At 29.2% G+C, this 14,413-nt stretch overlaps 1 protein-coding gene across 3 annotated transcripts; it reads right to left on the reverse strand.

Annotated features, from left to right (window-relative positions):
- Window positions 1-432: 432 nt before the first annotated feature.
- LOC114385304 lies at window positions 433-4,663 on the reverse strand. Of its 3 annotated transcripts, none has more exons than XM_028345321.1 (11): window positions 4,233-4,662; window positions 3,591-3,675; window positions 3,372-3,488; window positions 2,977-3,244; window positions 2,685-2,830; window positions 2,198-2,556; window positions 1,984-2,083; window positions 1,747-1,806; window positions 1,550-1,633; window positions 1,355-1,471; window positions 433-890 (listed from the first exon to the last, which is right to left on the reverse strand). In XM_028345321.1, exons 2-11 carry the CDS (start codon window positions 3,669-3,671, stop codon window positions 591-593), a joined length of 1,632 nt encoding a protein of 543 aa, XP_028201122.1. In that variant the 5' UTR covers window positions 3,672-3,675; window positions 4,233-4,662; the 3' UTR covers window positions 433-590. The 3 variants fall into 3 exon arrangements, with proteins under 3 accessions (XP_028201122.1, XP_028201120.1, XP_028201121.1); XM_028345319.1 differs by having other exon boundaries at window positions 591-890; window positions 3,591-3,680; window positions 4,233-4,663; XM_028345320.1 differs by lacking the exon at window positions 4,233-4,662 and adding an exon at window positions 4,022-4,218 and having other exon boundaries at window positions 591-890.
- Between the last annotated feature and the right edge of the window lie 9,750 nt (window positions 4,664-14,413).

Consider the following 14,413-nt stretch of genomic DNA (forward strand, 5'->3'; position numbering starts at 1 on the left):
TAATTTTGAAAACAAATATTAATTTAAGACAAATTTATTACTATTAATTAAATTAATCACTTTTCTTAATTTTAATGAATCAGATCATTAAGTCTTATATATAAGAATGGATGGAATATAACATTTTTTGTCTTGTGTATTTTAATTTTAATTTATTTGATAACCTTATTATTTGTCAATGAAATCATAAGATTATCTGAAAGCATATGACATCCCGAATATGATAAAATAAGATGAATTAAGATGATATTTGATAAGTACAAAATTATTTTAAATAAATTCACTATTTTTTAATTTTTTGATCGCCTGAAAAGACCAAAATGTTTACACATTGATTTTAACTTAAAATGAATTAAAAATTCATTTTAAATTCTTATTTTCCTTTATGTACTAAATGAGAATTTTATCCAAATAGAGCCACTTACATAGTTCAAATTCCATGTTATACAATGATTCTTTTATTCACTTTAGTTAAAAGAAGGAACCTGAACATTTCTCCCAAAGGGAGTAGAGAAAAGATGATCATGTACATTTTTATATGTATGATCTACTGCTGTATACAAAATTGCAATGGCCAAAAGGGAGTGAAATTATGTGCATATCAAGTATCTAAAGCTGAACTCATATGGCATAATTTGTACAAATTGTGATAAGGGCTCGGTTTTTCTTTCCTCAAGGAATTTAAGGGCTTCTTTCCCCAATTCACTTGGTAACTGGAGACAGATCCAATCCAGCAATGACTCCAAGTCTTTTGCAAAGTTCAGCAAATACCAATCCAGTAGCTTTGGGATAGCAAACTTTGAAGTTGAAAATCCAATTGCTGCCTGTAAGTACTCTCTTTTGGCCACTTCCAGTTCATTCTCAACCTGGGATGCTGTGTAAACTCTCACCTGCATTTGGCATAGTTCATGACAAATCCATGAAAAGATAAATGAAAAGGGGATAGAATTTTCAAATCTTGATATGATTTTACAGCAGAATACAATCGCATTGTTTGATTCATGTTGCCAACCCCACCTTATGGTAAAGGGCTGTGTTGTTAATTGTAATATTCAAAGAGTAAATAGTCTATGAATTCATAATGTAAAATTTTATAATGTTATACAATTATAAACAATTATATATGATAAGCTTGTTGACTTTTACATAACAACCTAAAAAGTCATATCAATGATGATTTTTAACTAGTTGATGGTGTAAAGTTTTTTACATTGACAGTCATAGAAATGAAACCTATTTTAAAATGTTGTTTAATGAATCAATTAGACAAAATGCAAATCCTGAATGAGACAAAACCTTAGCTGTGGGGTCATGAAAGATTACATAATTCTGTGTAAACAACTCATCAACTTACAGCAGGAGAGGACCAAGTTCCAGAAGAGAGAGCAAATGTCACTAGGGGTTCTGACAGTTCCATTCCATATATGCTTCTTGCTTTCATTTCATGATTTTTTGTTCCCTTGGAAAATGTCTGTTTGAAATTTAGTGGTTAAATTAACTCTTTATTCTCATCCATAGAAAAGCTAGGGTTGAAATCGACAAGACTTACAAATCTCCAGTGATAAGGAAGTCTTAAAATGAAATGCTCTATGGTTGTTGCACTTAGCACGTGCCCACCAACATTTATTGTTGCCTGAGTAACAAGAAAAACCACATGAATTATTGAGAGCACACTTATGATATGTTATACTCTATTCAAAGAACAAGCACAATACATAAGAAACAAAATACTCCAGTAGTCCATACCTTCCGCATTAGTGCAACAGCCATTTGAGGATTCTCTGGTATGCCATTCTCTATGAATGCCTGAAGCAAAGTAGAACTTAAAATACCATCATTATTATGGTTTTAGAAGATAATTAAGTGCACCACTTAAGATTAGTTATTCTGATTATCGAGGAAAGTTATAATAAATTGTGTAGAAAAAGATGTTTAGATACAAATTATAACTAAATGTTGTTGTAATGGACATAACTGACATACATTCATCATACAAGAGTTGTAGATGTTGATCCAGAATGCAAGCTTCTCCTGATGGTTGAGGTTTTCCAAGTTGACCGAGGCTAGTTTCCTAAAAAGTAGTCTGCAAATTTCCCAAAATCAAAATACTTTAACTTCCAATTTACACAAATAATAACAAATTAATGTCATTGAAAAGTAAACAGTATTTGAATTTGAATAGAACAATGTCACATACTTCAACCGATGTAGTAAAAACAAAGTATTTGCAGTTCGTTTTGGATTGAAAGATTTAACATCAATTGACCATAATTGCTTGTATGGACCAATATCCCTCTTCCCAAATTCCAAACAGATGCCATATGGATCCCCAAACTCTGTTCCTTCATCACGGTTGTGAGGTTTTAGATCCCACACGGGTGGCATGTCACATGTAGAACCTGGATTCTTTAAGGCACTCATTCTCAAGATAATGTTTGATAAGCACTTTAGAATATTTTCTGAAATTATATTTGGACTCTGAGCTTCTGGTGAATTTTTATGTGGACTATGATTTCTTACATCTGCAACTTGCTGGTTTTTCACCTTTGGTTCTTTCTGCACATTGCAAAAACTCACATTTATTGACTAAAACAAGTCTTCAATTATCACTTAGTAGTTAGCAGCCATATCACACAACTGAAAATTACTTATACACTATATATGACATGAGTCACATGACACACCTTCCTTTTTGGATGATCCAACTTTTTCTGCAGTGATTGATTGTTAATTTTTTTAATTGGAGTTTTGTTCGTTTGGTTGGAGGATTGCTTCCTGCTCTTGGAAGAATTAGTACAGGATTGGTTCTCTTTCCCTTGTCTATTATCATCTGCTAGCCAAAACAATAGGCACAAACCATGAGGAAGAGATTAACTCTCTTTTTGGCGCAAACTGAACTTTAAGAAATGCAGGCTCAAATCTGAAGCAGCAATTAATTAATCTGAACCAGTGAAACATAATGATAGAGTTTCTCACCAGGGAGTGTTGTGGTAGGCTTAGTTGCAGATGTTGCTGTTGAATTACCAGTTGTTTGGGTAAGAGACTTCAATTTATCCAACTTGGGACTATCCATTGTTGGATTTGACTTGTTAGGAGGAGCGGAAACTGAATTTTCCAATTTCCTCATAGAAGATGACATGTAGACAGCTTCCTGGTACAAATCCTGTCTGAAATGCACAACCTGCTCTTCAAGTCTTACAATTTCTTCTTCCAAAACTGCCACTTCAGCCAGAAGGGCTGGTATCTATAGTTTTCAACATCAAAATTCAACAGACAAATTTCATTTCTAAATTCTAATATTTCTTGACTTAGCATTTGACAAGAGTACTTGCGTTCAGAAAAGGACTAAAGAGAAATTCATATACACTAACATAGGGAGGGAGGTAAGGCGGAAGACGAGGCAAAGCTCCCAAAGGTCTGTTGAAAGCCCTCTCCAATGCTCTATGAATGTTCTCTTCATGCCTTAGCTTCTTCTTCAACGTATCCACCTGAAAAGTTGGAGAATTCAGCTCAGTTGCCAGCTATAATAGATCATAAATTCATAGTACCCCAAATAATGACAAGGAAAAGAAACAGTGTCATTGCATTACATCTTGCTGCAAAGCCAATTTTCTTTCTCTGCTAGAGGCTTTTCTACTTTTATTTGCATTTCTCAAGCTTCCATGCATCATCTACCTTCTCTTTCAATGCAAAACAAGTTAGAATCCATCAAAGAAAAAATAAAATACAAGAACAAATATCAAATCAAATCCAAGAGGCTAACAAAGGGGGAAACAAAGAAATTTAGAATCAATAACTAATCATGGATTATGAAATAGTTTTTTTTTTTTCCTTTTTCTTAATACATCTTTAACACCATAAACTGATCTGTCATACTTTTTTTTTATCTCATTGAAACTGAAGCCAAAGTTTGTGAAGAAAGCTGATACGCTCCTCAGATACTTTATTAATAATAAAAATAATGAACTTGGTCTATTACTGTACAAACTGTTTTTCAAACACACAAACGGCATGAATGTACCCTTTTCTGACTTCTGGCTATACCAAACTTCAATTACTTTTTCATGTGCTACTGAACTGGAATTGGAGCTTTCCTAGTCCTAACCCTTCTTCTGTTCATGTTTTCAAGCTATGCTAAAAATCTGAAACTAACACTCATGCCCAATTGTCAAATTTCATAGAAAAAATCATTGAAACTGTTATCAATTGCTTTGGGTAATTAAAGATCAAACCTTTTATTTTTTTTATCTTGACATTAAGAGAATCAGCTCAGTGATCCAGAATGAGTCTGAAACTTGATGACAATAATTATAAATAAAGCACCATCAGAAGATGCCAAACTCAAACACTTCAATTCACCACTGCACAATGAACATGATGAATATTACAAATAGTCAAATACTATATATGGTGGAGAGAAGAAGAAGAAGAAGGATGGTGGTACTGGTGGAGAAGAGTGTTCCACCGCTTGAGATAAAAAAGAATATTATTTTGAAAGAGTGGTAGGGGACAGAGAGAAAAATAGAGTGTATGAGAGAGAGATGAATCGTGTAAGGTACTAGTAGCTTGGCGTTTCGTTATGGTGAATGGAAGTAGAAAGAAATGGCAGGTTGTGAGAAAAAGACTAGAGAATAGAAAATAGAGATAGATAGAAGAGCTTCCAATTCCAACCTGGCCCTGGATGCAGAATAAGACACAGCTTGCTTCTCAGATTCAATAATCAATATCATGGAAGCCTCCAATCTTAAAGCTTATGTCATCATGAACCGACATGCATATTTTCCATTCTTAAATGTTTTAACTAATAAAAAATTATATATTAATAATATAAAAAATTATTGAAATCATTCCATCATAATTTATCAATTTATCGTATATAATAAATTTATTAATTTTTAAAATAATTCAAATAATAATATAAAATTAATCTATACCGTCATTTCATGATATTAAACTTCTAAATAATAAGTATTCTCTCCCCTCTTCTTGTTTTGCTTTTACATGTTTTCCACTTATAAGATGTTATGTCGTGCGTACGTGTAATTTGTGTGCTGAAAGTAATGATTATCCTATATGATGCTTTTAAGCACCATTAGAAAGGAGATTTTGGTGGGGATTGGTTACTATTTACGATGGATAATGTGTTGCAGTTGATTTATTAAATAAATAAGTATATGGGAAGGGGGGGGGGGGGGGTTTCAGGCAAAAGCTGCACAAATCACATGCGTTGCCAAGAAAAAAAAATTGTTTCTCGTTTGCAGATAGATTTAGGATCCAATTTGAACTATAGGGCATTCAAATTCCAAGACTTACGGGACTATCATTAAGGTTTTTTTTTTATATATATAATGATAAACACAAAAGAATGTGGTACTGTGTTAGTGTAGGTTGTTGAAATGAAGTAAGAATTATAGATCAAGAGCTTATTTGTTATACTTTCAGAATTAATTTTTCTCACTATACGTACATTCTAATAATTAAGATTACTTTGAACACATATTCTAAATTAAAATATATATGGTAAGCAGAGTGCGCAAAGTAATGATATGATTTGGAATATAGTGATGATAAATTTTAACACAGAAATTAGAATTATATTTTTAAATAAATTTAGATAATATTTACAATTACATGATTTAAATGTATTTATTTATAAATTGAAAACATTTAATTCAACTTGTAGTCAATGTTAGATCGGTGCTATCTGACTATACTAACAACTGGCAACCTTCTCTTAGTTGTTGTTGTCTTTGTCAACACTCAACACCCCTTTGGATAGATAACTGTACATGCTCTCTCATCATAAGGTATTTATTTTAATCTAAACTATAGTCTAAGTCGACATAAAATAAGAATTAAATAAAAAAATCTCAGCTGAACTGTTTAAAATATTCCTGTACCTGCTTTTATATATAACTAAAATCAGGTTGGATTCTACCTCATAATAGAAAAGGCATACTGGATTCACAAAGCTAGTGGGTCAGTAAAAAATATATTGGTTAACTAAAGAGAGAATGAAGATGAAAAGACTTAAAATTATATAAAAATAAGAGGAAAAAATTTATTAAATTTTAAACCTGTTCCTTCTTTATCCTGTATTTCAAATGTTATAATTTTCTCGTTTCCTTTATTTTACCCCTTCCCATCTAAATATAAGGATAAATGATGGGATAGTAGCTAGGAAATATATATCTTATGATCGATGAAATAAACAATAAGTGAAAAAATGTTTAGAAAATATTTTAATTGTTTTAAATATAAAATAATAATTGTTTTTTTTAATAATAAGTTAGTTTCTTTGAAAACATCTAAAAAAGAAAATATGTAATACACTTGTTGCAAAAATGATCTTATAATAAAACAGGGATTGATAAACTTCAACAGAAGAAATCATTACAGAATAAAACAAATGGAATTTAATTTATATATATATATATTGTCAATAAAATTATTTTCATACACAAACATTTAATAAGATTGAGTTATTTTACCACATTATCTTATTCATTAATACGATACAACAATGGTGAATTCTTATTAGATATATGTGTTTAAAAATATAAATTAAACTCAAATGAATATTGTTACAAATTTAAATTTATTTCATAAATTTTGTTATATTTAATTTAAATTATTTATTTAATTACATTATAAAAATTTCACTACATCATTATTAGACCCTCCCTTTATATAATATAACATGATTTAATTTTTATGCATTACTATTGTGGAAAAAATAAATGATTTTATTTTTAAAAATTTAGAATTATAGCTAATAAATCACGAATGTTAATTACATCAATTGTTAAGCATAAAATATATTAATTGGGATGTGACTAGTAATTGGAATATTTATATTCAATGATGAATCAATAATGTTTGCGAAAGCAGAATTTAAAGAATTATTAGAAAGCTTTCATAATAAAATTCAATGATATACATCATTCAATAAATTGAATATTGCATTTAGTTATCAATATATTTATATATATTAAATAAGATATTGACATAAAATTAAATAATAATATGATAAGTTTTTATGTTGTTAATTAAGCTAAATTATTCAACGCCTCGTCTCCCTGTCCGCGATCGCGTGGTACTGATGGTGACTTGAGTCTCCAAATCACACGCTAAATTAAGATGCATCTTTTTATTCGTCAAGAAGAAAGGAGACTATAGTCTAGAGTATACAATGCAATATAGACTCAAAAATATAAGGAACAAAGGGGACTAGTTACTGCTGTGATTTAATAGTCCAGCTAATATTCCCATATCATTGCTGAAAGGTCTTGATCTTTAAAATTGAAAGCACCCTCTTTTGTCAAGACAATGCATTTTCAACATTTTTAGTTCAGCTGATTCAAAAGTTAGGGGGATATATCATAAATTTTTATGTTCATTTACATATATATAGTAGAATAAACCAATGAAGTGAAGACAAAAAGGTATACGTGGGATTTGATTCTTAAATTAAGTAGTTTCTAAATAAAATTAGCTGCTACTTGATTTTTTTCTTCTTGTCCAATTAAGCTAGTTCTATCGGCAACAATTCATATTGTAGAAACTTGAGTATTGTTTGTAGTAGTTTTTAGCTTTTAGTTTTTAAAATTTTAAAAATGAAAACAACTTTTTAAATTTTAGTTTGTAGTTTCATAATTAAGCTAATTATTAATATTTCATTGCTTCGAGTAAAATTCGATTTAGATACTTTAGGTAAAATCATAAATTTGAGTATTGTGGATTAAAAAAATAAAATAAAAAATCTTACTAAATCTAATTGGTTAGATTTTTTGACGAACATCAATAACTAGTAAAATTGATATATATTTCATATTAATACTATAATAAAAAATAAATTATCGCTGATTGAATTAACTTTTTTAAAAATTAATTAATTAAAAAAATAACTTAATGACAGTGCAGTTTTATTCTTATTGTTTAATTCAATTTTTTATTATGATTATTTAATTCGATTACTTTAATTTGATAATATGTCAAGGTATGTACGGAAAAAGATGAATTTTTTAGAGGTGGTGGAAATGTCAAAACCTGTATTAAATTTTATTTTATTTTATTCATTTACTCAAGTAATTTTAGCCAGAGACAAGTGTCCGATCGTTAGCTGAAAGATATTTTCATTATTACACAAAAAAGTAACTAGATATGATAATGAACAAAGAAAGATTCCAACAGTCTTGCTAGTTGCTACTCTCATTTTTACGGACTCTAAATATAGTAAATACGTGGTCAAATGAATTTGATAGTAAATGTCAAGGTAACCAAGGCTATTGGTCACAAAAAAATGTGTCCCCCTCCCCTTTTGTGAAGGGTGGATCACTGGACGTCATAATATTTTTTATTAATAGTTAATATGTTATATTAGTGGAATGCATGTCACAATTTTATTTTATTAATTTAAAAACCAGATTGAATTGGCTGATTTAATTATTATCATAATTACAATAAATTTGTAACTAATTTTATACAATTTTACGTTTTTGTGGTAATAACAGTAAACACAGATAATTTTTCATGATTTTATACTATCTAACATTAATCATTATTTTACATCATATAAAATTTATTTAACACTAATTAACTTAAAAATAGATGTATATATATAAGAGGTACCAAAAGAGGGGAGACTAAAAATCCTGATTGTCCCTTCTAAATTCGTCTCTGAGGATGATCACTTTTAGTGAGTATGGTTACTGTTTTAAAATTAAACAGAGACAACATAACTAGCATATAACTCACGGATAAAGAGAAAGAAAAAAATGTTAAAAAATATCTAAGTTTCACTTATGCTAAAAATAAAATCACATTAAAATATATAAATGAGAAATAACTCTCACTCTTAAAATGAATTTTTAGAATTAAATTAAGTTCAAACTCACTCACGTTCTAACATTAACATGTTCTCATCATGAATATATATCACACATTTTTATTTATCACTTTGAAAACTTTAATAACAAATTGATATATAAACAAGAAAAACAAAACAGATTTAGACAATGTGAAAATCTTGTCAATTATCAATTAGGAACACGAAGAAAAAAAAATTAATCATCACTATCCATACAATGCAAGATTAAATAGTCAAACATAGAGTTATGTACGTTGACTTTGTTGTAACGGTGAGAAAAAAAAACAAATTGAGATTATTTAGACAGCTTGGGTCCGAATACGGTCGTCAGTTTTTCCAATCATCTCCCGCAAGCACGTCTTTCTCCAAAGTAGTGGCAGAGTAATTATCTATCTCAAAATTTTCATTTGAGAATGGCAGAAAATAATAAAGAAAATATTAAAACCAAAGGTAAATAATTCTGTTGTCCTTCTTGTTGGCTATTTAATTTCTCAATTAAAGTCTCATCTAGATTTCATCATATCAATTTTGTAAGATGTTAAGGAAAATATAAGGTAGATTGAATGATTAAGGGAAAAAGAAATAAGAGAAATATCACGGTTTGATTTTTTTTACTAACAAAATTAATATTCTAACAAATGACTTGTTCTTACCAAGTTCATTAGCGCGGATAAATCCGATCTACTTCTTTGTTTAGTGTTGGTATTATTTTTGATCTTCATGCTTTTGTGAGTGATGGAAATACGTGTAAAAAAGAAACTCTGACGCTTAAGTTGGTAAAGTCTGAGATGTATGTATATAGAGTGAATAACATACCTTCTATCTGGTTTGGTCGAGTATATATGAAGCAGGAGAAGAGATTACATGTTGGAATATAAGACTTATGTTCGAATATAAGACTTATGTCCACTACATACCGAGCTTATTATATGTACGGTACAATCGATAAAAAAAAATAAAATTGTAAGGTACTCTTGCCTCCTCATCTTTACAGCAACTCAGCAAACCAAAATTACTAGGGGGAAATGAAAAAGAATGCTAAAGTAACAAAATTTAAACATTCTTCTAATAATATCCATGTCATTATTTGGTGAAATTCTAATTCCACCGTGCCCCACCTCCTCCATGATCTATTCTTTTATTAGTTTGTTGAGCGCATAAAATTTCACTCAATAATGAAAACAATTAAAAAGAGAATAATGAAAGGTATGCTACTAATTACGAAAATATGTACAATGTTTAAGGTAAGTTATGGAAATCATATGTTTTGGACAATGTGGTTGCTGAATTGTCTATTTCTATTGAAAAGTGCTTTGTAACAAACAATGATGCCTCCAGACACCAGGACAGAACAACAAGATCTCATAAAACAATTTTTTTGCAATAAGAAGCTAACGAATTCTTGCATCTGCAACACGTCATTTTGTGCGGTTGTTTCTTATGCATGTTGGTTGTTTTATGATATTCAAGGAACAAAATATATGTTCTGTTTTACATTCAAAGTAATAAGTAGAAACAGTTATCTCAGAGTTTGTTGTTGAATTTAGTCTATTTTTCAATTCAAACTCATTATCAATACTAATGTTCCGGTGGATTTTGTGGTTTTCACTAATCTCTCCACGTTTTGAACTCCTGGTGGGTAAATTTCTATATAAGAAATCTTGCTCACTGTTTTGGGTCACACTCACTAAGCCTACTGCACCTTCATAAACGAAACACCATCAGGTTGAATCAGTATAGGTTTAGAAAAGCTAAAACGGTTCGAGATTTGTGTATGTTGGAGCTTGCAATGGCTGAAGGTTAGTTTTCAATTATACTTCCACTTTCAGTTTGATCTAAATGTGTTTATTTATTAATTGTTAACATGTTTGGATTACCTTTAAGTTTTAAAATGCACATAAAAGAATCAGCCAAAATTAGCTGTACAAGGTCCGTTTAATTATATAAATGTTCCTTATTCAATTTTTAGTTTTGTAATTATGCTTTTAGTGGCTAAGATTTTCCGCAAACAATCCAAGTCAGTGTTTTAAATCCCAGATAGTGGTTCGTAGCAGTCGACTCAAAAAATATTATAGCAAGATAATAGATAGTGAGATAACTACTATTTTAAATTTTTTATATAATCTATATAATGTATCTATACTAATAATAATGACTATATCCTCGTTTAGTTTCTACATTCTTATTTTTTTTCCTACCTTACCTTTAATAATTGCACATGTGTCTTTACACAAATAAAAGAAAAAAACATTCACCAAAAAGTTATTAATTTTAGTGATAATGGATTTGATTCCATTAAATAAGATTTCATATTCAAATCTTAGATGGAATAAACATAATTAAAAGAGAAGAATTTCATTAAACATGATCAGATTTTTTTACCAAATTTAATTATCGCAAAATCAATAAATATTTTATATTTATAACATGATTAAAAAAATTAATAAGCACGACTAAACGAAAAATAACTATCCGCTATATATGAAATTGATTTTCCTCATCTCTCACATACTTACCCTTTAACTACTATAAACCACCTATAATATCCCACATTTTTCTCATTTGTCAAAAATGAAGTGCATTTTCTCCACTAGTACTATAAATTCTCAAGTTAATTATATAAATTAAGGTATGTAGTGCCTTTGCTCAGCCACTACAACGTGCTATTTTAAAATCCTGATTACTAAGAAAAAATATTTTTCAAGTTAAAACTCTTCGAAGAAATTCTCTACCTTTTCGAATGTTTTAGCCGAGACATAGACATTAATTAGCATGGTGTTTGAAGCTCGCTTCTTTGTGCCCCTGCAAAAGAGCATTTGCAAGAGCTGCATGTGAAGATCTGTAAACATGTACTGCATGCCATGAGAAAGAAAATGTCCACTTTTTTTTTCTACTTCTAAAACTTGTATATATTATTCTAGTGTATTTCCTTTGGCTAAAATCAACATAATTCAGCATGCACATATTTGGTCAAGTTCTAGAATAAAATCATATCCTAGAGTTTATTAGTTCTGTATAAATTTCCATTGGAATGCAGCCTAATTTATTCCCTAGAAAAGCACGGCTAGTAACCTATTACCACTTGGAATTTATCACTGTATAGGTGTGTAATGAACAGTATCCGATCATACACATATTTAAGGTGATCGATGACTCAGGATCTCCATTTTGAGGAGTCCCATAATTTTTAAAAAATCTGAAAAAAAATAATTTTTAACTTCATTTACCAAAGCTTTATAGTGGCTAATGTAATTTATAATTTTGAATTTTGGTAAACTTTTTAATATATAAGAGTTTTATGTAATTTTTTATGGTTGAATTTATAAATTCATCAAATTTTTTATCAATGAATTAGTCATGAACTGCAGTCTCTATTGAACCAATGTGCAATTAAGTACGAGTAATTGTGCAAGTGATAGTAATTTTTGAACTTCAATTTTTTATCTGAAATAATTGTAGTTGCGGCACTCTATAATTAATTCACTAACCAAAAAAGTAGTTAAGTTCCAAGGGAATTTTTTATAGCGCTCTATGAGATTATGGGACAACAATGACCACTTAATGGATCATCTATGGGAATGAAAATCTGGTTCTAAAGAAGTCAATAATTTAATATCACTGTAAGTTATATGACAGTTAATTCATGGAAGCTAAGCACATAAAGTTGCCACTTTGAGCTGGAAAGCACAACCAAAAATCGCTTTTATATACGAGAACGCTGTCGACTGCTATTTCCGTACACATTATATGACACTAAGACCCACCAACATCACCTCTTCATTGTCATCTTTCCATGGCCAGAGTAAAAGACAACATAAAGTGCTTCTAATAATTGCGTTAAACTAGCTCAAAATGAATGTACAAAAATAATGGTATAATTTTTTTAATTTAATTAACTACTAGTTCATTCATATAGTATGTATTGGATGGTTCTTGTGGTCTTGTGGATTCTGAAAATTTGTAAATGAATGTACACCAATTAGTATAAGTTGGAGTTTAGTTTCGGTACAGCTTAAAACATTAATGATTCTAAAATGTGAGAAGTGGTTTCTCATTACTTTTTAATTGGAAATTGTATCTACTATCTAAATTCATATGTAATATGTTGGTTAAATTAGTCTCTAGCTACTCGTACTATTATAAAATTTTAATTAGGTTTGTGTATTTTATTTTTTTAATAGGATCTTCATATTAATTTTAAATTTTTAATAAGATTCTTATATTAATTTATCGTGAAAAATCTATTAAGTTTGATAAAATATCTTAACATATACACATACACATAAGTAGATGTAAACTTGAAACAAATACACCTTAGCTAATTACAAATATATGAATCTTACATCATGAATTGCTATAAAGATGATTAAGGAGATGCAAACAATATTACAAATAAATTAAGAATTAATCATGCATTAGGATTAGGGTTACGATATGAGAGATGCAAAATATAGAGACCAAATATATGAATCTTACATCATGAATTGCTATAAAGATGATTAAAGAGATGCAAACAATATTACAAATAAATTAAGAATTAATCATGCTTTAGGGTTAGGGTTACGATATGATAGATGTATATATATAAGAGGTATCAAAAGAGGGGAGACTAAAAATCCTGATTGTCCCTTCTAAATTCGTACCTGAGGATGATCACTTTTAGTGAATATGGTTACTGTTTTAAAATTAAACCGAGACAACATAACTAGTATATAACTTAAGGATAGAGAGAAAAAGAAAAATGTTAAAAAATATCTAAGTTTCACTTATGTTAAAAATAAAATCATATTAAAATATATAAATGAGGGATAACTCTCACCCTTGAGTTAACTTTTGGAATTAAATTAGGTTTAAACTTACATTCTAACATAAACATGTTCTCATCATGAATATATATCACACATTTTTATTTATCACTTTGAAAACTTTAATAACAAATTGATATATAAACAAGAAAAACAAAACAGATTTGGACAATGTAAAACTCTTGTCAATTATCAATTAGGAACACGAAGAAAAAAAAAATTAATCATCACTATCCATACAATGCAAGATTAAATAGTCAAACATAGAGTTATGTACGTTGACTTTGTTGTAACGGTGAGAAAAAAAAAACAAATTGAGATTATTTAGACAGCTTGGGTCCGAATACGGTCGTCAGTTTTTCCAATCATCTCCCGCAGGCACGTCTTTCTCCAAAGTAGTGGCAGAGTAATTATCTATCTCAAAATTTTCATTTGAGAATGGCAGAAAATAATAAAGAAAATATTAAAACCAAAGGTAAATAATTCTGTTGTCCTTCTTGTTGGCTATTTAATTTCTCAATTAAAGTCTCATCTAGATTTCATCATATCAATTTTGTAAGATGTTAAGGATTGAGATTTCATCATATCAATTTTGTAAGATGTTAAGGAAAATATAAGGTAGATTGAATGATTAAGGGAAAAAAAACAAGAGAAATATCACGGTTTAATTTTTTTTACTAACAAAATTAATATTCTAACAAATGACTTGTTCTTACTAAGTTCATTAGCGCGAATAAAT

The sequence above is a fragment of the Glycine soja genome, chromosome 14 (assembly GCF_004193775.1).
Source record: "Glycine soja cultivar W05 chromosome 14, ASM419377v2, whole genome shotgun sequence".
Taxonomy (NCBI): domain Eukaryota; kingdom Viridiplantae; phylum Streptophyta; class Magnoliopsida; order Fabales; family Fabaceae; genus Glycine; species Glycine soja.

Excerpts from the sequence above, each read along its gene's own strand:
- LOC114385304 (XM_028345321.1), bottom strand. The coding sequence starts at position 3,671 with ATGATGCATGGAAGCTTGAGAAATGCAAATAAAAGTAGAAAAGCCTCT. Across the intron at positions 2,557-2,684 it reads TGGATCATCCAAAAAGGAAG|AAAGAACCAAAGGTGAAAAA; the intron begins GTGTGTCATGTG and ends TGCAATGTGCAG. Across the intron at positions 1,807-1,983 it reads ACAACTCTTGTATGATGAAT|GCATTCATAGAGAATGGCAT; the intron begins GTATGTCAGTTA and ends ACTTTGCTTCAG.